General features: G+C 44.0%; 1 protein-coding gene across 1 annotated transcript in view; it reads left to right on the top strand.

Annotated features, from left to right (window-relative positions):
* Nucleotides 1–24,761, top strand: part of USH2A (usherin) — a 584,211-nt gene that overhangs the window by 143,347 nt on the left and 416,103 nt on the right. The window contains exons 18-21 of the mRNA XM_070728574.1: nt 3,116–3,610; nt 5,199–5,471; nt 7,963–8,120; nt 10,055–10,199. Of these exons, the coding sequence (XP_070584675.1) occupies nt 3,116–3,610; nt 5,199–5,471; nt 7,963–8,120; nt 10,055–10,199 (1,071 nt within the window). The remainder of the gene's footprint in view (nt 1–3,115; nt 3,611–5,198; nt 5,472–7,962; nt 8,121–10,054; nt 10,200–24,761) is intronic.

A 24,761-nucleotide genomic window follows, 5' to 3' on the forward strand; every position in this document is an offset into this window, starting at 1 on the left:
CAGTGAAACATGGGCCTTCCGAATCTTCCCCAGAATCCCACAATTCCTCTAGAGTGGCTACAGGGAACTGACAAAGGAAAGAGGTGAAAAAGTTAGATGAGCAGAAAATGTACTTGTGCACTACTGACTTTCATTCCAGATACTTAAAAATATTCATTCCTATAAATTTTGATTATCAATTATATTGAGATATGAGTAAGGATAGACATGAGTAAGGGTTAGAAGTATATGCAGTGATACCTTGTCTTACAAACTTAATTGGTTCCGGGACGAGGTTCTTAAGGTGAAAAGTTTGTAAGACGAAACAATGTTTCCCATAGGAATCGATGAAAAAGCGATTAATGCGTGCAAGCCCAAAATTCACCCCTTTTGCCAGCCGAAGCACCCTTTTCTGCGCTGATGGGATTCCCCTGAGGCTCCCCTCCATGGGAAACCCCACCTCCGGACTTCCTTTGCCAGCGAAACGCCCCTTTTTGTGCTGCTGGATTCCCCTGCTGGGATTCCCCTGCAGCATCACAAAAACAGTGAAGTCCGGAGGTGGGGTTTCCCATGGAAGGGAGCATCAGGGAAATCCCAGCAGTGCAAAAACGGGCACTTCACTGGCAACGGAAGTCCATAGGTGGGGCATCCCAGCGGCGGCGGTGGGTTTGTAAGGTGAAAATAGTTTGCAAGAAGAGGCAAAAAAATCTTAAGCCCCGGGTTTGTATCTCGAAAAGTTTGTATGACGAGGCGTTTGTAAGATGAGGTATCACTGTACTCTGATCATTTCTCCTTTAGCAATTTGTTTAATCTTTTAGACCAGCGTTTCTCAACCTTGGCAACTTTATGCCATGTAGTCTTCAATTCTTTTTGAAATCCACACATCTTAAAGTTGTCAAGGTTGAGAAACATTATTTTAGGCCAGCCATGTCTGCGTGAAAATAATAATAATGAGGACAGGCTTTATATCACTTCAGCAATGGCTGGCTGATGCTATAAAGACACTATAAGTCACCAGTGGGAAAATGATGTCTGACTGATGATTGGTCCACTTAGCCCAGTATATCTACTTTGACTAGCTGTGGCTCTTCAGAGTCTTATGCAGAGGTTTCTTCCATGACCTGTTACCTGAATCTTTGAACTACTAATGATTGAGCTTGAGCTTTTGAGTATATAAAGCAAAGCTTCTGACATTAAATTATGGACTCTCCCAAGACAGGACCATTCTGAACTACTTGAGTTCTTTATCAAGGAAAACTTTGGGTTTGATCTAGAACAGGGGTGCCAAACTCAAGGCCTGTGGGCCAGATCTGGCCCACAGGATGCTTAGATCTGGCCCATGGTGCCACCCTAGAACTAGTGAAGGATCAGCCCGCGGTGCCTCAGTCAGCAAAAATGGAGCTCCTGAGGTCTGTTTTTGCTGGCAGAAGGCTGCAGGAGGAAAGGGGTGGTTCCTACCAGTGCTGTCCAGTATGGGAACTCTGATAGCAGGCAGCCCACTGATGATGCAGTTTAGGTGTGACGGCTCCAGTGCTGTCTTTCTTGGTCCATTTGTGCCACCACTTTCTTCGCTACTGGCATGCATGCGCGGAAGTAGAATCAGCACTTTTTTCCTGATTTGTATGGCTTTTCAGATGCGTTTCAGCTTGAAATGTCCTTCTGTGCATGCGCGTAGCGTGTGCATGAGCATAGCAAGCACATTGACATGAAACGTTGCAATGTGCACTGATGGTGAAAGATAAGTGAAACCCACCCTGTCCCCACCCCACCCCAGCCACCAAACATGAGTGATGTCAAGCTGGTCATGCCCAACTCAGCCACACCCACCCCAGCCATGCCATCTGCCGCTCACCTGAGTTCAAACACAACCCTGACACAGCCTACATTGAAATTGAGTTTGACACCCATGATCTAGAAGGTCTCATTTTAGGTGTTTACCCCGTAATGCTTTAGATTAATTCCAGACAATACTATTTATTTGTAAAAGGAAATGTCTTTTTATTGCTATACTTGTTACTGTAAATTTAAATAACATCCAACATTATATTTGACTTGCTTCAGATAACGAAAAGACAAGAAAACAAAACCCAGCACATGCAAGTTTGAATGGATGCAGCCTAAGCAAAACTCATTTTATTTATTTATTTATTTATTTATTTATTTATTTATTTATTTATTTATTTATTTTGTCCAATACAAATTGAAAGTTAAAGAGAATAAAAACATGTAGTAGTAAATATCAGGGAAGGGATAGAAGAAGAGATATGAGATATGAGAATAGAATACATCAATGAAGAGTAGAGGAAAGGATATATGAATGGGAGAAAAGATATATAAAATATATGAGAGACAATTGGACAGGGGACGGAAGGCACACTAGTGCACTTATGCTCGCCCCTGTAACATTAGAGATGCAACCCAAAGCGCTTGGCAACAACTTTAATAATAATCTAGTAAGAAATATAACACAGAGGAAATTATTTAAAGTTCCTAAAGTAAAAGGCAAAGATCTCGACATTTTATATTTTACAGTTCCACTAATGTTTATGCTAAATGGTTGAGGAGAAATTGGTAGTAAAATATATCTTCCTTTTAAATTAAGCTTTATGTTGATTCTTTAGTAATGATTTAAAATGCAGCATTTCAGGGTTGACAAGTAAAATGTAACACCTTTTTTTCCCCTTCTCAGCAAGTTTTCTCCACACAAAGCTCCAAAAAATTCAGATCCTGTGATTTGGGGCTCATTTCCCTGAGTCAGTCTTTTAGCTCTATGGCTTCAAACAAGCAAGCAAGCAAAGATACTTACTAAGTTTTAACTATTCAGCATTTTATTTACTACATTCTTTTTGAAATGATTGTCATGTTTTGATTAATAATATTCTCCAGCTTTGATTTCTTTTCTTTGTCATTTTATAAGAACTGTATTCTAAAATGCAAGTTATAGTTTAATGCAGTGTTTCCCAACCTTGGCAACTTGAAGAAATTTGGACTTCAACTCCCAGAATTCCCCAGCCAGCATTGGCTGGGGAATTCTGGGAGTTGAAGTCCAAATTTCTTCAAGTTGCCAAGGTTGGGAAACACTGGTTTAATGTATACTATAAAAATAAAAGAAATATGTTTTTCATATTTCATTCAGGTCTCCAGGTCTTTGTTGATAGCAATTTACTTCCTTATACCTTCTATACATATTACCTTGAAGTGAGCAACATCCATGGATTTACAAGAAGTACTGAGTTGACCTACAGAACACAATCTGGGATCCCTTTAGGAAATCTGCATTTAAGTGCAGTCCTTCCTGTTGGACCTTATTCTATTTCTTTTAACTGGACAGCCTTATCCAATGACACTGGTCCAATAGAGAAATATATTTTGACATGCATTTCTTCATTTGAACATCAATCTTGTGGCCAGTATGAAAGCTTGGGGACTTCTATAACTGTCTTGAATTTAGTTCCATTTGAAAAATACAACTTTTACGTTCAAGCATGCACTAGTGGAGGCTGTTTGCTAAGCAAGCAACTGTCAATAGTTACTGCACAAGCACCTCCTGAGGAGCAGCTACCCCCAGTCATACGAAATATCAGTTCTACTGAATTGGATGTAGAATGGGTCCCACCAAGAAAACCCAATGGTAAGTTTATGTGTTTAATTCAGCAATTTGGGGAGAATTGTACTGAATCTATATATTATCTGATTTTTTCCTGAAAACAGAGTAAGGTCATGGATACGTAAAGACAATTGGTATAAGACTTGGTGAGACTTGTTTCCTCTCTCCCTTCCCCCATTTACTACCTCTTTGGTGGTCATGTATAGAAGAAGGAATAGCTCATGGATACAGCACACACATAATTAGCCTCCATAGCTCTAGGTAGGGCTGGGAAAACCCAGCCTTGCTGCTAGCCAATATTATAATGGATAAACTTCTGAATTGACTCAATACAATAGATCTGGTGTTCTTTTGATACTAGCATAAGTTACTATCAAACTTACTTAACATAGATCTAACTGCTTAATTTCTGCTGAAGAGAATGCAAATTTATGGTCTATAATTTTCAGGAATAGAAATACAATTCATGGAGGTCTACAAAATAATGGTTGAGATAATAGGCAATTCATTGCATACAGCATGTATGTTACCTCTTGCTATCCTTAAACATTTAAAAGTAACCCAGACCAGAAACCAAATCTTCAGGAAAGATTTGAAAGCGGTTGTAATAACAGAATCTTGCAAGACTGATTGTGCTGTACAGTGTTCCCTCGATTTTCACGGGTTCGAACTTCGCAAAAAGTCTATACCACAGTTTTTCAAAAATATTAATTAAAAAATACTTCATGGGTTTTACCCCTATACCATGGTTTTTCCCACCCGATGACGTCATATGTCATCACCAAACTTTCGTCTGCTTTTAATAAATATTTTTTTAAATAAACTTTAATAAATAAACATGGTGAGTAATAATCTAAATGGTTACTAAGGGAATGGAAAATTGCAATTCAGGGGTTTTAAATGTTAAGGGAAGGTTTGTGATACTGTTCATAGCCAAAAATAGTGTATTTACTTCCGCATCTCTACTTCGCGGAAATTCGACTTTCGCGGGTGGTCTCGGAACGCATCCCCCGCAAAAAGCAAGGGAACACTGTATCTCTTCCTGTTTCTTACATTCCAGTAAATTTGGAAGACATATTCCTGAGTCACTTCTGAAAGTTATCTAGTTACTATAGATTTTAAAAAATGTTTCACCCCTTTTGTATAGGTAACAGTTCTTGCATATTTCCCTCAATGTTTTATCTCTTATTTTCTATAGAAAGTTTCTTCCCAGTGTTGACCCTTTGCGGGGTTGGATTTCCCCCCCCCAACTGCTGATTTCTAGAATTTATTTCCTGTTATTAAATAGGAAATCATTCATTGGGACATGAAACTATAAAGTAATGAAAAGTTATTATCAACAGGATTTGACATTCTGAAGAGCTATTTTTTTCTTTCTCAGAGATTGAAGAGTATATAGGTTATGGTTATTATTGGTCCTTAGTGTAATTTGTGTTGGCGCATTTCCACCACGGAACAACTATTCACAAATGCATGTCTGGGAGGATGACTTAGGCAATACTTTAAGTCACACCAGTTTAAGCATTAGATAGTAATGACAAAAGTACCAATATAGATATTTTCAGAGAAATATACAGCACTAGTTTTGTAAGCTGCCTATTTTCATTTCTAGGTGTAATTATTAGGTATGAATTATATATGAAAGGAGGTGTACAATTCAATGGAAGTCATGTTTCCCCGGAGAACTGTGTTTTCCAAAGCAATGGATTGTTCAATCTTCATCCAGTGGAAGAATCTATACATGAGAAAGCTTTGACACCACCTGTAACTAATACTGTCATCACTGATTTGGAACCATTCACAGACTATGAGTTCTGTGTTTTATCAGCCAACATGGCTGGCAGCACAATTTCAAATTGGACATTGCAAAGAACAGGAGAGGCAGGTAATTATTGGACTTTATATTAACCATTTATTAAAATAGCTTTCAAAACTTTTTGCTTGTTTTTTTTAAAAGTCAGGGATTACATCTAAAGTGTCATTATTTAAGTTGATTGTTTTTATCCTTTTAAGTTTTAAAAGAAGTGGCGTATGGCAGATAGCAAGGGTTTGGCTTTCAATGGAAGCCATATAAGCTGTGTAATATAAAAACTTGGATTTACGATATAAGATTTAGAACAGGCAGATATTGATTGCTAATGACTTCATACTCATGACTTTACTTATTTTGGTTAATGACATTTAGCAGCTAAAAACATTTACTGCATTCATGTAAATAAATTAAATAATTAAACCTCTGCTAGACTTAACTAAATCCACTGATTTATACTAAATTTATACCGAACATTAATTTATGAGAATTTACTAAACGCTAGAATTTTTCAAAGCAGTAAAAAAATTACCAAGGATACAAACAGATTCCATAATTTCTGAAAGAGGGCAAAATTGTTTGTGTAACTTTGGCCTTGTTTTGCAATCAAGATTCTTCCTAGTTGTGACATTTCTACAAATCTTAGATAAATTTGTGTCAGCCAAGGAAAGGAAGCTGAATTGAAGGAAGGAAGGAAGAATTGAAAAACTAGTCTTACTAATTCTACTACTTAGGTATCTCCGCAGTCTGCATTGGTTGCCGATCAATTTCCGGTCACAATTCAAAGTGTTGGCTATGACCTATAAAGCCCTTCATGGCATCGGACCAGAATATCTCCGAGACCGCCTTCTGCTGAACGAATCCCAGCGACTGATTAGGTCCCACAGAGTGGGCCTTCTCCGGGTCCCGTCAACTAAACAATGTCGGTTGGCGGGCCTCAGGGAAAGAGCCTTCTCTGTGGCGGCCCCGACTCTCTGGAACCAGCTCCCCCCAGAGATTAGAACTGCCCCTACTCTCCTTGCCTTTCGTAAACTCCTCAAAACCCACCTTTGTTGTCAGGCATGGGGGAACTGAGATATCTCCCCCGGGCCTATACAATTTATGTATGATATGTTTGTATGTATGTCTGCTTAATAATGGGTTTTTAAAAATATTTTAAATTGCAAATTATTAGATTTGTCATGAACTGTTTTATTGTGTTGTGAGCCGGCCTGAGTCTACGGAGAGGGGCGGCACACAAATCTAATAAATAAAATAAATAAAATAAAATAAATATCTAAGTTCAAAACACTTTTTGGTTGGACAAATTAAATAATGGCTTCAAGCCAAGGCTCTCTCTTTCATTTGCTTGTGAAATTAAAACCTCCAGCAGATTTTTCTAAAGAGTGATATATAAGAAGTATTTCTTTAATGGTGCCTGTATAAGTTCTAAAACATGAAATTATCTTTTAAAAATTGGAGGTCATAAAATTAAATCACACCACTAACACACACATACAAAGGGAGAGAAAGAGAGACACTAGGCAGAAATATGCGCTTCCAAGCTTCTCAGTAATTAAATGTACTGTACTTTGTTGAATTACCCAGTCTTCCTTTTAATCAGGTTTTCCCAAGTCAAGATAAACCTGTGCTTTACAAAGCATATATTGTATTTAACATTTAGGTAATGGTTTACACCATATACAGTGATACCTCATCTTACAAACGCCTCGTCTTACAAACTTTTCGAGATACAAACCCGGGGTTTAAGATTTTTTTGCCTCTTCTTACAAACTATTTTCACCTTAGAAACCCACCACCGCCACTGGGATGCCCCGCCTCTGGACTTCCGTTGCCAGCAAAGCACCCATTTTTGTGCTGCTGGGATTCCCCTGAGGCTCCCCTCCATGGGAAACCCCACCTCCGGACTTCCGTGTTTTTGTGATGCTGCAGGGGAATCGCAGAAACACAGAAGTCCGGAGGTGAGGTTTCGAGGACTTCTGTGTTTTTGCGATGCTGTGATTTCACTGATGCTCCCTTCGCTGGGAAACGGACTTCCGTTGCCAGCGAAGTGCTCGTTTTTGTGATGCTGGGATTCCCTTGCAGCATCGCAAAAACACAGAAGTCCAGAGGTGGGTTTTCCCATGGAGGAGACCCTCAGGGGAATCCCAGCAGTGCAAAAATTGGCGCTTCGGCTGGCAAAAGGGGTGAATTTTGGGCTTGCACGCATTAATTGCTTTTCCATTGAATCCTATGGGAAACATTGTTTCATCTTACAAACTTTTCACCTTAAGAACCTCGTTCCGGAACCAATTAAATTTTTAAGACAAGGTATCACTATATTTTTTTAAAAGATCGAAGAGTTTGCTTATAACGTTTACTTTGAAGTTGTAGCTTTTTTAAAAAAATGAAAATTCCTTTTAGACCTGAAAATTAATTTCTACAAGCTGCTTATTTAGGAATTGGATGCGAAGAGCCATTTTATCAAGTTTAACAGATGGTATTTTACAAATTTAGTGGGAAAACGTGCTTGACACATGTTGTTCATTTATTTTATGATAAATTAGCACATTTATTTGTGTTTTAGCTCCTGTATTCATGCCACTTCCATCAGTATTCCCTCTTTCACCATATTCTCTGAATGTGTCTTGGGAAAAGCCACGAGATAATGAAGCAAGAGGAGAAGTGATGGGGTATAGCGTCAATGTAATTACTGAACAAAAAGTATTGCCAATGTTTTCTCAGGTATTATTGTTATTAGCAATCTGTTTTCTCTGCTTATTGATGTATGGATCCTCTAAAGTGGTCCCAATCTTTATCGCTATGCCAAATTGAGATTTGCCAATGGAGCAATGCCTAGATTTATTAAAATACAGTGAGGTCTCAAAGTTGTTATGGCAAACTGCCCAAGGTGGCTCTGACTATTTATTTGCATTCTTATCAAAGGGAAATAATGATTTTTGAAAGACTCTTCTGAAGTTAAGTTGTCCCTTGTGAATATAAATATATGATTTTATTCTGAAAAGATATTCAACTAGCCCAATATGGATATACTATTTTCTATTTTTTTTGTTATGCCTAAAATAGTAGAAATTGCCTGTTTCTCCCTTCTCTGTTGCGTTTTTAAAACTGATATTATTGTTATTGTTGTTTTTGTTGTTGTTGTTATTATTATATGCTGGGTTTCATATCACAATATCACAAGTTGAACATTTCCCAAGCATCTAAGACGGTGTGATATATTTTCGTATGATGCATGCAGATCCAAGCGCAGTGGCCTTTTACAACGAACAGATCATGATTTTGTCAATGTTTATTGTTTTAAAATGCTGGCTGAGGTCTTTTGGTACAACACCCAATGTGCCGATTACTACTGGACCCACCTGTACTGCTTTATGCCAGAGCCATAGTTCAATTTTAAGATCATGAGATCGGCTAAGTTTTTCTTGTTGTTTTTCATCAATTTCACTGTCACCTGGTATGGCAACATCAACGATCCACACTTTTTTCTTTTCCACAAGGGTGAGGTCTGGTGTTTCAAAACCTTGTCAGTTTGTATTTGAAAGTCCCAAAGTATTTTGGCATGCTTCTTTTCAACTACTTTCTCAGGTTTATGATGCCACCAGTTCTTTACCACTGGTAGATGGTAGTTGTGGCACAGGTTCCAATGAAGCATCTGGGCCATGTAGTTGTGCCTCTGTTTGTAGTCTGTCTGTCTATGATCAATTGTTTCACTAGCTTCCTTGCAAAATCTGCATTTTGGGGGTCATCAGCTGATTTTTCAATCCTGGCATTGATTGCATTTGCTCTGATTGCTTGCACCTGGGCTGCAAGAATCAAACCTGTCTCATTTTTCAGTGTTCCATTAGTGAGCCATAACCAGGTCTTCTCCTTATCAACTTTTCCTTCAATCTTGTCGAGGAACTGCCCATGCAGTTGACTTATTGATAGCTACTAAGTCTGGCCTGTTATTTAGCAGGTGCCTGTCTGTTTGAATTCTGAAGTCTCAGAGCAATTTAACTTCATTTTCTATGAATTTCTCTATTTTATGGTCCCACCAGTTCTTGCTTGTAGAGAAATGATAGCTCTTTCAATGCACTATTGTTGATAGTTTGTTATGCTGCTGTACAGTATGTAGTCTGTCCATGCTATCTTCTGGGTTCAGGGGGGTGCTGGGAAGCCCCCCAGGCTGGCTGCGACCTTTTAAAACAGCCGCGCCGCTTCCCAGCTGTCTCCTGAAGCCGAACGCCAAAGCCGAACTTCCGCGTTCGGCGTTTGGAGACAGCTGGGAAGCCACGTGGCTGTTTTAAAAGGTTGCAGCCGGCCTGGGGGGCTTCCCAGCACCCACCCGAACCACGAACCCGAGTTCGGGGGGGTGCTGGGAAGCCCCCCAGGCCGGCTGTCACCTTTTAAAACAGCCGTGCGGCTTCCCAGCAGTCGCCGAAAGCCGTTTTTTTGCGGGGGGGGGGGGGTTTGGTTGCACTTATTAATTGACTTTACATTGTTTCCTATGGGAAACAATGTTTCGTCTTACTAACCTTTCGGCTTACGAACCTCCTCCTTGCACCAATTAAGTTCGTATCATGAGGTATTACTGTATTGTTAAATATGCTATCGTACTTATGTAAAGTAAAAGAAGTGCACCCAGACTAGACATCTTGAGTCTCTTTCTTTTGCAGACTTTGTGTGTTACTGAAGCTCATGAGCAATCCTATGTGATGTCAGGACTGGAGCCATATAGAACATACTCTTTTACCATTACTCTCTGCAATAGATTTGGATGTGTCGACAGCAAGCCAGGAATGGGACAAACTTTAGCTGCTGGTAAGGCAAAACAGAAGGTGTCTCTGTGTAAAGCTAGTTCATGACTTTCTAAAGAGGCCAGTAAGGAGGCTTTGTTATGCTTTTTATTATGTGACTGATTAATTGCAAGTTTTAAAAAATTTAGTGTATTTTCTACATTTCCATCTGAATCTTGGAGACTACCTGGATAATAAATACCTTGTGGTTTTCTTGGCAAGGTGTTTTTCAGAAGTGGTTTGCTATTGCCTCCTTCCGAGGGCCAAGATAAAGTGACTAGCCCAAGGTGACTCAGTTGGCTTTGTGCCTAAGGTGGGGACTAAGCTTATAATAAAGTAGAAAGATTTAATTAAAACTTTTCTTAATTAAGCCAATTTTTAAAATGTTTCCTACAAAGGTTGCAAGTTGTAGTGATCGTATCAATAAACAACTGCATAACACATAAAGTAATTTGCAGCCCTTCTATAAAATTTGTTTCCTTTGGATTTCTATTGTGGCATCATGGTAAAATCATACAACACTGGTGTCACTTTGTTGCAGCAAATTCATTAGGTTTACAGGGATATTCATGCTGCCGGCTAATAGGGATATTGTGGTGCTTTTTCTATCAATCATTGTTTAATAATAATAATATTATTATTATTATTATTATTATTATTATTATTATTATTATTATTATTATTATTCTATGACCATATTCATAAGTAGAAATATAACAACAACAACAACAACAACAACAACTATTATTATTATTATTATTATTATTATTATTATTATTATTATTTAGTTTTGTATGCCGCCCCTCCCCGAAGACTCGGGGCAGCTATATTGCCCATTTGAAATTATTATTTTAGTTAGAGATGCTGCGATTGAATGCATACCTGCATTTACATCCTGTGAATGTAATGGTTAAGTCATCTGTTTTCATTTGTTTTAATCATGCCACAGAAATATGGTTAAAGTTAAGGTATAAATCTGTGGTGGTGAACCTATGGCACATGTGCCAAAGGAGCCATGTGGAGCCATATCTGCCAGCATGCAAGCTGTTGTCCTAGCTCAACTCCAGCGTACATGTACACACTGCCCAACTATTTTCAGCTCATAAGGAGGCTCTAGGAGCATGTTTTTGGCCTCCAGAGGGCTTCTGAGGGGCGGAGGAGGACATTTTTGTCTTCCACAGGCAAGCTTCTGGAGGCTGGAGAGGGTGAAAAATGGACCTACCAGGCCCACCCAAAGTTGGAAAATAGGGCAGTGTGGAAGGGAGTCATGTGCACATGCACAGGGGGCAGGGCAGCATGGGGGAGGGTCATATGGACATGTGGGAGGGGCACACGGGGGCATTGAATTATGGGTGTTGACATGCACGCACGTGCTTTTGACACCTGAGGAAAAAAAGGTTCACCATCACTGGTATAAACCATATTTCACAAAGCACAATAGCTAAACCAAAACCACAAGAATTATACTGTGGCTTAATGTGGTATTAAAATCCAGGTACAGTGATACCTCCTCTTACGAACTTAATTCATTCCGCGACCAGATTCTTAAGTAGAAAAATTTATAAGAAGAAGCAATTTTCCCCTTAGGAATCAATGTAAAATTAATAATAATAATAATAATAATAATAATAATAATAATAATAATAATAATAATTTAATGTGTGCCCCTCCCACATGTGCATATGCCATCCCTCTCCGAAGACTCGCAAATAATGTGTGCAACCCCATTCCAAAAGTCACCCCTTTTGCCTTGTGCTGCTGGGAATCCTCGCCTCTAGACTTTCGTTGCCAGCCGAAGCACCCGTTCTTGCGTTGCTGGGATTTCCCTGAGCCTCCCCTCGCTGGGAATCCCTGCCTCTAGACTTCTGTTGCCAGCCAAAGCACCCATTCCTGCGTTGCTGGGGGTTTCCTGAGCTTCCCCTCGCTGGGATTCAAAGCAGCGCTGACAAAAATGAAGGGAATCCCAGTGAGGGGAGGTTCAGGGGAATCTCAGCAACGCAAGAACGGGCGCTTCTGTTGGCAATGGTAATCCGAAGATGGGGCAACCCAGCGGCGGTGGCTTGGGTTCGTAAGGTGAAAATAGTTCAGAAGAAGAGGCAATAATAATAATAATAATAATAATAATAATAATAATAATAATAATTTATTAGATTTGTATGCCGCTCCTCTCCAAAGTAGGGAAGTGTTAAAAATGTTAAACACCAGGTTCGTATCTCAAAAAGTTCATTAGTAGAGGTGTTCATAAGAGGTACCACTGTATATATGACCTTGACCAGAAGGAACATTCTGTAAACTAGTCTTTATATTTGAGGTAGAAGTTCATCACTATGACATATAGTTTAAAGTATTTTATTACTTCTCGTCTTGCCTCCAGAAGCTCAAAGTAAAGTGGTTAGCATTCTTTCCTCCTTTTCCTCACAACATAACTATATAATGAGATTTAGGCTGAAAGACAGTAACGGACCTAAAGCTGCCATTGAGTTTCCATAACTCCGTGATGTGAATTTACATTTGCTCAGTCCTACATCAACATTTTAATCATACATTGTATTGCTGCTTATGTTGAACACTTTGCTATATAAATACTGAACACATTTTCTTTTTCTTAGCACATTCTTGCCTTCACATTTTGTCCATGCATCTTTTTTGTTTTGGATGTTGCCTGCCATTTCTAAGATATACAGTAGAACCCCGACTTACGAGACTAATTGGTTCCGGAAGGAGGCTCGTAAGTCGGAACGCTCGTATGACGAAACATTGTTTCCCATAGGAAACAATGTAAAGTCAATTAATTAGCGCAACAACAAAAAAACCCGCTGCCGCCGAACGCGGAAGTTAACGTTCAGAGACAGCTGCGAAGCGGCGCGCGTGTTTTAAAACGTGGCAGCCAGCCTGGGGGGCTCGGGGGCTTCCCCCCGAGCCCCCCAGGCCGGCTGTGACGTTTTAAAACATGCGCGCCGCTTTGCAGCTGTCTCCTGAAGCCGGAACGCTAACTTCCGCGTTTGGCTTCAGGAGACAGCTGCAAAGCGGCGCGCGTGTTTTAAAACGTCACAGCCGGCCTGGGGGGCTCGGGGGAAGCCCCCGAGCCCCCCAGGCCGCCTGCCACGTTTTAAAACACGCGCGCCGCTTTGCAGCTGTCTCCTGAAGCCGAACGCGGAAGTTAGCGTTCCGGCTTCAGGAGACAGCTGCGAAGCGGCGCACGTGTTTTAAAAGGTTGCAGCCGGCCTGGGGGGCTTGCCAGCACCCCCCCGAGCCCCCCAGGCTGGCTGCAACCTTTTAAAACACGCGGGATACGAGCGCCAAGGAGCTGTCTCCTGAAGCCGAACGCGGAAGTTAGCTTTCGGCTTCCGGAGACAGCTCCTTGGCGCTCGTATCCCGAATGTGAGCTCGGGAGGCGAACAAAAATGTCGCTCCCCTCCCAGCTCTTATCTCGAGTAGCTCGTAAGTAGAGCTGCTCGTATGTCGAGGTTCCACTGTATATTTATTTGTTTGTGTTTTATTTACAAATAGTTAAGAATTTTGAACACTTTATATATGCAATGTTACTTCTTTGATGTTAGATTAAAGTTATTTTTCCTCGTAATATGTCACGTGACACGATCAAGTTTGACACCCATGAGCTATAGTAACTATGATTGCGAGAATGACATACTTTCAGTATGATGCAACTTTCTACATCATAATCTTATAGCATTACATTTATTTTCTTACTTTATATTTCTTTTCTATGGTAAGAGAAGATTATCTCTGTCATAACAAATAAGTAATACACTTTTTTATTTGGAGATTGTTGTTTAATCTTCCTGTCAAGTTAATCATTATACATAGAAAATTAGCATCTCAAATAAAAAGTATGTTTTCTTTTTGCATAGAAGAGTTTGTGGGACTTTGCTATGTAAATTACAATACTGAAATATAATAGTCCGCAAACAGTTTTGCTACGGATGGCCCCTTCCTCCATTTTAATTGATGAAGTACAGTAGGAAGCTACAATTCATATCATTCTTGAACCCAGCTGTCGCTTTTCGATATCAACTTTCTGAATTTCTGCTGCTGAGCAGCTTAAACAGTAACTAATGCAATTTATATCGGATCTTTATTAAAGAAGAAGCTTCCTTACTAGTTTGTCATTTTTAAAATCTGAATTGTTCATTGAAGCCTAACAGCCTATTGACTTTTTCAGAATTAATTTTTTTCAAGCCAACAAATGGACATCTTAACTTTAATTAAGATGCACAAAAAAGGCAATTAACAAGTATATATAAACCCTTCCTACCCCTCTGAGTGGTACGTGTCTTTTTCAATATTGGGTCCTCTACAAGATGCCTGCGAGTTTGAGTGTTCTGAGAGTTCCTGTCAACTCTTATAAACAGAGATCTCTAATGTTGCTCCTGGGATTTGTTAGAATCATTCTCCCACTCAGGAATCATAGCCTCAAGTGCCTACTGGGATCACTTTGGCCTTTATTTTTCAATATTAATTCTAGTTTTCCTTCAGGCCCTGGTACTTCTGCAGCTTCTCATACGCCTTCCTGATTTTGCTGTTCCTTGGCACCACTACATCTATTATCACTACTCTCTTGTGAGCCTTGTCTACTACCATGAAGTCTAGTTGAATGGCTAATATCTGTATGACCATGTAGCCGAAAGACTAATACAAATAACCATCAGAAATAACCATCCGAACACTTCCTTATTCATACAGGTTGATTGTCATATTTTCCCCATTCTCTTAGTAGAGAAAGTAAAAATTGAATTGTAGACAAACAGAGTTTCAATTTATATTAAAATCAAGAGTTCAGCAGAACCATTGGTAGTCAATAGTATCTCTTCTTTACAGAATTCAGGCTCTGGACATATTAGCAGGGAATATTATCATATGTATTTAATCTTTTTTTCATTCTTACATATTTTCTTTCTTTGCCATCTGTTTTTAAATTGAAAATATTGGAAAAAAATTCACTATTGTAATTTTTGACACATGAAAGTAAATTCATAAAAAGTGATAGCCAATAGCCACGAGTAATTTTTTTTCAATGAACAATCACCAAATATCACTATTAAAACCAGGTCTGTAGTTCATGTAAATCTTCCTACTGCCTATGCTGCCAGTGAGAACAGCTGGTGGCTGAGGAAAGATAACCATTTAGTTATTGTCTCTTGCTCATGTGTCAAAATAAAAGTGAATATTTAGACATGCAGGGGGGCTGACAGGTCCATCTGTGTAGGTATTACCACAAAAAAGAAAAGAAAAACAGCAGATAGTAATATTGTCACAATCAAGCTAGGAAAGTGCGTGTGCGATGTTTGTGAATCTTTCTGCTTTCCTTGGTTTGCGTTGTCATGAAGACTATGATCAACCTGAGAATATACTATTAATATTTTAGAGAACTTATTTCCAATATTAAGAAAAATAATAAAATAATACAAAGTCATTCGCATAGGGTGTGCAGCATTTACAAACAGAATTCTGATACCTGAATTACAAGCAAATGTCCAAATTCCCACTGCTGCTTAACAATCTGTTCATCCTCATACATTTGTTTTTTTCTCGATATTCATCATTGCCAGTGAAGCTAATGCAGTAGTACTCATGTGACCATTAATTTAAAATATTGTGAAAACTTTAAATGGACTTTAAATGTATCTAATAGAGTTCCTTTATGTGAACCTGAAATAAACAATGTTATTGATTAGATAGTCCTAGCATTGCAATTCTGAATCAATGAACTAAACATTTAGAGGTCATTCAATTGAATGATATAATAGCAGGAGTGAAAACCAAGACACACCTAGGTGTTACTGATGCTGATGCTGATTATGCCTATCCTTTGAAATAATACATATTAGATTTTTATGAAAACTCATGGCTAATTCTAGTCTAATCATGAGCAAGCAATAAATATTTCACAAAGAAAAACAACATCCTTGCAAGGTAGCTACAGTTTAGTAAATTAGGCAGGGTATTACTGAATCTGCTCTTTCCTTGAACCAAATTGCTCTTAGAATATCGCCGGCCGACTCACCGGCTTCCCGGCGCTTTTGCTGGAGGGCCGGCAGACTCGGGCCCTCTCGATGGCGGCCGCCATCTTGGTTTCGGCCGAAATCTCGCGATGCGAGATTTCGGCCGAGAAGGCCCTGCCCACGTGGCTGGGCATGACGTCGGGTCCGGGCGGGGCCTGCTGGCCCTATTTAAGGGACAGCAGGCCGGGAAGAGAGCCTTTTCGCCCGGACCTGGTGCCTGAGCAGACACTTCTTGGGTGCTGCTCGGCCGCCATTTTGGGTCTCCCTCGTGTCGCGGCCGCCATTTTGTGGCCTGCCGAGGGGGCGAAAAGTGCTGTGCTCGTTGCGCAACGAGGTTATCTGGCTCTTCTTCTACAGGACGACGTGTGGCCTTATCCTCCCTTCGTGTGGCTGCAGTCTTCAGGATCCCCCTCGGGCCCGAGGGGGACTGGTAACCTCCTCCCGGCCGGGAGGAGGGCGTGCTGGGGGGTGCTTTGTCTGGGCCCCCGGTCTTGGGAGGTTGAATCACAGGCCTTGGAGGCCTGCCTGCGCAGGGAGGCTTGCCATTTGGGGGATATCAATCAGTTAACACTGTGTCAATCTCTCATTAATATTATTCCCAATAAAGGGGGTGAAGGGTTGCTGGGGCTTAGGCTCTAGGTTGGCCCCTGCGTTGGGGGAGTTGGGCCTGCCACCCGGGCGGTGGGTTGTGGCCTAGTTTTATTGCTCATTGCATACAAGGAGCAGGGTGATGGCTCCTAAGAAGAGGCCTGCCTCTACTCCGATGGCTCCGCCAGCGGTGCGACCCAGAAGGGCCCTTAGGCCTTCTGCCCGGGCCCGGGCCAGCAGGGAGGGGACTGCGGGGGTGGTCCCTGACCAGGGGGGGGTGGTCGCGTTGCCTCCTGCCCCTCAAACTGATATTTCTCCTGCTTTGTCTTGGGCCAGGGTGTTGGAGAGGCTCGATGAGCTCGAGCAGTGGAGGAGTGGTGCAGTCCCCGGAGCGGCCAGCAACCAAGTTCCCGCAGCGTTGGGGAGGGAGCCGGCGGCGGCCCAGGCTGGGCAGCCGGCTCCGTTCGGACGGCAGGCCCCGGCAGGGCCGATGGCGGCTTTCCCGGGCCCCGCACCATTGGGCCCCCCGTGGATGTCTTCAACCCCGTACGGGGCAGGTGAGGCTGCACCACACAACACATCCCTGTCTTTTCTTCCTCCCCCCGCCCCGGGTTTTCCCCCGGCGGGGGTCGGGAGTGGGGCCAGCTTTTTGGGGTCCCCCGCGGGCACCTGTGGGCAGGTGTGGGCTCCGCCGGTACCTCCTCCGGGGCCGCCGGCGGCCAGCGCTGCTACGGTGTCTGGGACGGGTCCTGTGGGGACACCAGCGGTGTCCGGGGCAGGGGGGTGGGTTCCTCCGGCCCCTCCTGTCATGCCCCCGCTCCCGGTTTTCCCCTATCCCCATGGGGCGGGTGTGTTTGGTGTGGCGGCCAACTCGGTGTGGGACCCCTTCGCTTGTATTAAAGCGGGGGCCATACCGTGCGGGCTTCCATCCACCCCTCTAGGTTGCCACCTTCACCCGTCGGTCAAGGAGGCTATTTGGCGGGGCGAGTATGTGGATCTCTTTTCGCTGTTGAACCGCGAGGTTCCCAAACAGGAGAAGGAGATCGTCCCGGGGGAGAAAACGAAGAAGACCAAGGTAACGAAATGCTTCAGCTCATGGCTGTATGCCTTTCTTACCTATGGGTCGGTAGTGATACAACGGCAGCCGGCTATGGCCTCTGCCATGTTTAAGTATATAGACTTAATCGCCAGGGCCCATTTTGAATATAAGGGCACCATCTGGCGCCATTATGATAAGGGTTTCCGCATGAGGATGTCTGTGGAGCCCAACTTGCCGTGGGATATGGTGGTCCCGGACCTGTGGTTCCGGGCCACGCATATGTCCGGGAAGGAAGGGTGTGAGCGCACGGATAGTGGGCACTTTATGGAGGAGGAGCCCGGCGCGGCTTCGCCGGCCAAGGCGACTCCTGGTGTGGCTGGCAAGGGGGCCTCGCCCGCTTGTCATGAGTTTGCTGCAAAAGGGGCGTGTTTTCGTCCCTTTTGTAAATACAAGCATGCCTGCGGGAATTGTGGGGGGTCCCATGCAGCTTCAGTCTGTCCCCGCCCCAAGAAGGGGGCGGAGAAGAAGGGCGGGGGTCCAGGAAAACCTCCCCCCCCAGCTGGGGGAAAAGGGGCCCAGCCCAATTAATGTTTCTGTGCTAGAGGGTTGGTTGATCGACTACCACCCTCGCCCGAGAGCCGAGTTGCTCTTGAGGGGCTTCTCTGAGGGATTTAGGATCCCTTATGTGGGTATTAGGAGGGCCTTCATGTCCGACAACCTCAGGTCGGTTGTCGGGCATGAAGACATTGTACGGGCTAAGATTCGAAAGGAGGTGGCCGAGGGCAGGGTCCTTGGGCCCTTCCCGGAGCCGCCCTTTCCGAATCTTCGTGTGTCCCCCTTAGGTGTGGTCCCCAAAAAGGCGAGTGGTGAATTTAGATTGATTCACCATTTGTCTTTTCCAAAAGGGGAGTCAGTGAATGACTTCATTCCTGACGAGCTTTGTTCCGTCCGGTACGCATCCTTTGATGCGGCCGTGGCTATGGTTAGGGAGTGTGGGGTGGGAGCCCTTATGGGTAAATGCGACATTAAGTCGGCATTTCGGCTCCTCCCCATTCACCCAGGCGACTTCGAGCTGCTGGGCTTCCATTTCGAAGGTGGGTTTTATGTGGATAGGGCATTGCCGATGGGCTGCTCTATTTCCTGCTCCCTCTTTGAGAGCTTTAGTACCTTCCTCGAGTGGGTGCTCAGGAGGCGGAGTGGCCTGGGGTCTGTCGTTCATTACCTTGATGATTTCTTGGTGGCCGGGCCTGCGCAATCTGAGCAATGCTTTGCTTTGATGCGGGACTTCGAAGCCCTTTGTGCTCAATTGGGGGTGCCTTTAGCCTCCGAGAAGACCGAAGGCCCTGCCACCAGGATTACCTTCCTGGGTATTGAATTGGATTCAGTGGAGCAATCTTCCAGATTGCCCCTGGATAAGTTGATTAAGATCAGGTCCAAACTTGATGCGGTCCTGGGCTGCAGGAAGGTTACTCTTCGGCAGCTCCAGGAGTTGGCTGGGATTCTTAATTTTGCCTGTCGGGTAGTGGTGCCCGGTAGGGCTTTTTCTCGCCGGTTGTATGATGCGATGAAGGGGCTGAGTTTGCCCCACCATCGTACCCGCTTATGTGCAGGGGTCAGGGCTGACCTCTGCGTGTGGCGGGAGTTTTTGGAACGTTTTAACGGGTTGTCGTTTTGGCGGCAGGAGCTTCTTTTGGAAGCGGAGCTGCAGCTGTGTTCCGACGCCGCAGGGACTTGCGGTTTTGGGGTAGTGTTAGGTGACCAGTGGTGCTGGTCGGCATGGCCTCCGGAATGGAGTGCCTGTTCATTGGTTAAGGACTTAACCTTTTTGGAGCTTTTCCCCTTAATAGTGGCCTTAGAGCTCTGGGGGGAGCAGTTCAGGGATAAGACTGTGCATTTTTGGTGTGACAATCTAGCGGTTGTCCATGTTGTGAACGCCCTGTCCTCTAAGAGTGACAGGGTGATGCGGCTTGTCCGCCATTTTGTGCACAGGTCCTTGTCTTTGAACGCTTTGTTTTTGGCTAGGCACGTCCCTGGTTTAGATAACGGGGTGGCTGACGCCTTGTCCCGTGGTCAGTTGTCCAGGTTTCGGACCCTGGCCCCGTGGGCCCGAGAGTCGCCGGAGGTGTTTCCAGCCCACCTGTGGAGCCTGGGCGGGCTCTCGAGAGCTGGAGAGATGAGGCCTCCAGGGCGATCGCCTTATCGGTAGCTCCTAGTACCCTGCGAGCTTATCAGCGTGCAGGTAAGGAGTTTGGGGATTTCAGGCTGGGTAAGGGTTACCCTCATTGCTGGCCTGCCCCGGTTGAGCACCTAGCTGAATTCTGTGTCCTGCTGAAGGGGCGTGGCCTTTCAGTGAGGACTATCAGGGCTAGGTTAGCCGGCCTCGCCTTTCTGTCCAAGGCGGGGGGGTTTGGTGATTTTACGGGTGATTTTCGCATCCGGAGGATGCTGGAAGGTTGGGTGAGGGAGCGACAGGGGTTTCCCGCTGACGCTCGTCGGGCCCTGACGGTTCAGCAGCTGTCTCTGATTAATCAGATGTTTGGCAGTCTGTGCGCCTCTCCTTATGAGGCTCGGCTGTTCAGGGCAGCGGCTTGCGTTATGTTTTTCGGGGCCCTCAGGGTCAGCGAGGCAATGGCCTCCTCGCAGTCTGACTTGTCGCTCCGCGCCTTCCAGCTCGCTGATCTGTCCTTTAGACAGGGGGGTGTCTCCCTTTTGGTGAGACACTCCAAGACAGATCAGTTACACAGAGGGGTTAGACTTGAACTTAGTGCAGCCACCGATAAGTCTGTTTGCCCGGTGGCTGCTTTGCAGCAATTTTGTGTTTTGCGTGGGTCAGGGCATGGGTACCTTTTTATACACCAGGATGGTTCCCCCCTGACCCGGTATCAATTCTGGGCGATAGTGTCTAAGGCTATGTCTCAGGTAGGCATGGATCCCGCCGGTTATGGAACGCATTCGTTCCGTATTGGCGCCGCCACTAGCGCGGCACTTTCTGGTCTCCCGGCCCAACGGATTCAGGAGATCGGCCGCTGGCGGTCAGCGGCATATTTGGGTTATGTTAGGCCCGCTGAGGATCCGGGGCAGGGTTTAGGCTAGGTAACCTCTCTGTGTGTGTCCTCTTCCAGGTTCCCAGTCCAGGCAGAAACCGACGGCGCTGCTGTGTGGCCACAGCATGGTCTTCTGGGCCGGCCGCTCAGCTGCCAGAAGTGCCATCGGGACCCAGCTGTCGTTGGGACGGTGGGTCAATGTTGTTTGGATGGGCCGGAGGGGTATGCGGTGGGAGGGCCTCCTACCGACGCTGCTGGGTACGCAGCATCTCAGGGCGGTACCCGGCGCTGCTGGGCGGGCGGCTACCCAGGGTCGCGCCCAGATGGGACTGGGTGGTCGGCAGCCCATAGCCGCACCCAGATGGCTGGTCTTGCACCTTGGTGGCAATGACCTATGCCTGCTTGGCGGTCTACCGTTGATCGTCCAGGCGCGCGAAGACCTGCGGCGGCTTCGCACGTTGTGGCCCACCACGCAAGTGGTGTGGTCAGAGATCCTTCCAAGGATCGTTTGGAGGGACGCCATTTCCCTTAGGGCCATCCACCGGGTTAGACGTAGGGTGAATAAGGCCGTGGGAAAGACTGTCAAAGAATTAGGGGGGATTGTAGTTGCCCATCCCCTCATCACTGTAGATCGGCCGTGGCTTTACCGGGCCGATGGCGTTCACCTGTCAGAACAGGGGAACGCCATTTTCTTACAGGACCTGCAGAGGTCTCTGCGTGAGCTGGCGCAGATAGAGGGGGGAGTCGGGGGGCCAAGATAGAGATCTGACCCCCGCTCCGTGGCAGGTTAGGGGCGGAAATCTGGGTGGTTTCAGCAACTGCGCGTTCTCCCTTGGGCATCTTTGGGGATGATTGACAGGTTCTCTCCAAGACCATGGTGGGTGCTACCTGCGCACTTGGGGGGAACCTGTCTTTGGGTCCCGCTATTGAAGTCCCAGGGTAGGGGTGAGCCGGCGGGACCCCCCTCATGCGAGTGTATGGCAGGGTCTCAGGTGAGGGAGAGGTCCCTCACCTGGACCAGCATCGATTACGCCCATAGTTGCCCAGGAATGTTGACCTTTTACGTCATTTCCGCCCCGGAAGTGTTTGTTTGACCCTGCAGGTCCATTTGGTTCCGGGTCATAGTTCAGTATGTTGATTATGCAAATTATGCTAATTTATGCTAATTTAATTAATAAATTATGCAAATTTATTATAATAAAAATGACCCAAGTTTAAATCCAGCTCTGGTGTCCGAGTCGTTATTCCGTCTCTTCAGCAATATCGCCGGCCGACTCACCGGCTTCCCGGCGCTTTTGCTGGAGGGCCGGCAGACTCGGGCCCTCTCGATGGCGGCCGCCATCTTGGTTTCGGCCGAAATCTCGCGATGCGAGATTTCGGCCGAGAAGGCCCTGCCCACGTGGCTGGGCATGACGTCGGGTCCGGGCGGGGCCTGCTGGCCCTATTTAAGGGACAGCAGGCCGGGAAGAGAGCCTTTTCGCCCGGACCTGGTGCCTGAGCAGACACCCACCCGCCCTTCCCTATTTTGCAGTGTGCTTCGGGGTCGCCTGCGGGGGCCGAATGGGAATTTTTTGCAGCCTCGCCCATTAGGCCAGGCTGTTTTTTCGCCCATTCCACACTGGGGAGATGGATGGGCGGTTAGGGGGTGTTGGCATTTAATTAGGTTAATTGGCTTACCTCTGGTCATTGGGTAGGCAGGTTAGGGGCGGAAATCTGGGTGGTTTCAGCAACTGCGCGTTCTCCCTTGGGCATCTTTGGGGATGATTGACAGGTTCTCTCCAAGACCATGGTGGGTGCTACCTGCGCACTTGGGGGGAACCTGTCTTTGGGTCCCGCTATTGAAGTCCCAGGGTAGGGGTGAGCCGGCGGGACCCCCCTCATGCGAGTGTATGGCAGGGTCTCAGGTGAGGGAGAGGTCCCTCACCTGGACCAGCATCGATTACGCCCATAGTTGCCCAGGAATGTTGACCTTTTACGTCATTTCCGCCCCGGAAGTGTTTGTTTGACCCTGCAGGTCCATTTGGTTCCGGGTCATAGTTCAGTATGTTGATTATGCAAATTATGCTAATTTATGCTAATTTAATTAATAAATTATGCAAATTTATTATAATAAAAATGACCCAAGTTTAAATCCAGCTCTGGTGTCCGAGTCGTTATTCCGTCTCTTCAGCAAAATAAAAATGCATGCCAAGCTATGTTGAAAACGGATTCATAGATTTTTAGATTATTTGTATTTGTGCAATTCCACATTCTTCCATACACACTTTAAGCTATATTGATATATAGCACCTCATGGGTCATAACATCCTTGTGAGAATTTAATGTAGTTCAGATAATCATTACAGTATCTGTTAAATTAATGGAGAATGCTTAAAGGCTATTTGTCAAAACAATTATATATAATCTCCAGTAAACCATTCTATTCAAGATTGCAGCCAGTAGAGAGTAAGGGCCAAATTCCTTTCAAACCTGCTTGTGATCAATCTGACAGGTAGTAGAGTGGTTTCATAGATTAAAAATGTTTAATCTAATCCACCAGATCACTTCCTATCATTTTAAATTTATATCCAGGCAGTCTTGCCTCCTCAGGGTTGTCTATACAAATTTTAATTTTTAATGTCTTTTAAATTACTTTTTTTGTCAATCTTGCTTAATTCGGTGGGAATTTAGAAGGAAATACTTTGAATATCGTATACTTTGAGAAAGTATAGGCCATTGATCTTATAATGGTTTTCCTTCTTATACTGGTTATTAAGCATAATACTCTATCACAGTCTTTAAAATCGCCCATAATTAATTAACTAGCAATTAGTGGTACATTATATTTTGCTTTTTTTGTAAAAAGTAAAACAGGCAGGCTGCTTGTCTCTGGTTTGAAAATTCACAATGTTTCCATTCAAACACATAAAAATTTGCCATTGTGAATAGGACCCAAGGAGATTAAACAAGTACTCTTAATATTATTTTAATTGCATCAATGTTAGTGTACACTAATATTTTTCCATATTTTAATTCATAATGCATAAGCCAATCATTTATTTCTTTCTTGGCAATTGCTGGGTGAGGGTGCTTTTTGTTGTCCCTGCTTTCATAACACATTGTTTGGCCTTAGTTGTGAAATCATTTTGTTCAGTTCTGCCTTGAATAATCCCTCATTAAGCCAATCATTTTGAGTCCTGTGTCCACATTGGATACAGGTATACACACACACACACACACACACACACACACACACACACACACACACACATATATATATATATATACATATATATATACTGCTCCAAAAAATAAAGGGAACACTCAAATAACACATCCTAGATCTTAATGAATGAAATATTCTCATTGAATAGTTTGTTCTGTACAAAGTTGAATGTGCACAACAGCATGTGAAAATTATTGTCAATCAGTGTTGCTTCCTAAGTGGACAGTTTGATTTCACAGAAGTTTGATTTACTTGGAGCTATACTGTGTTGTTTAAGTGTTCGCTTTATTTTTTTGAGCAGGGGCAGCATATAAGTCAAATAAATAAATAAATAAACAAACAAACAAACAAACAAACGGACACATGTGTATATGCATTGGCATATGCCCATGTGTGCGTGTGTATACACACACACATATATGCCAATGCATATATACATGTGTCCGGATGTGGACATATACACGTGAACTCTTTTTTTTTTCTCTTTAAGCTATCACAAAACACAGTAAAATGCCTTTTATGGATGTATATTTTAATCAGTCCCTCTTCTTTGAGTTTAATTTCACTTGTGGCTCATCTACTGGTGTGACATCTACACTTATGAACGTGGAGATGATGATAAGACCTAGACAGTAGTGGTGATAAGAAGAGTGTAAATGAAGAATTGAAGCTGCTTTAGGAAGCTAAA

The sequence above is a fragment of the Erythrolamprus reginae genome, chromosome 1 (assembly GCF_031021105.1).
Source record: "Erythrolamprus reginae isolate rEryReg1 chromosome 1, rEryReg1.hap1, whole genome shotgun sequence".
Lineage (NCBI taxonomy): Eukaryota > Metazoa > Chordata > Lepidosauria > Squamata > Dipsadidae > Erythrolamprus > Erythrolamprus reginae.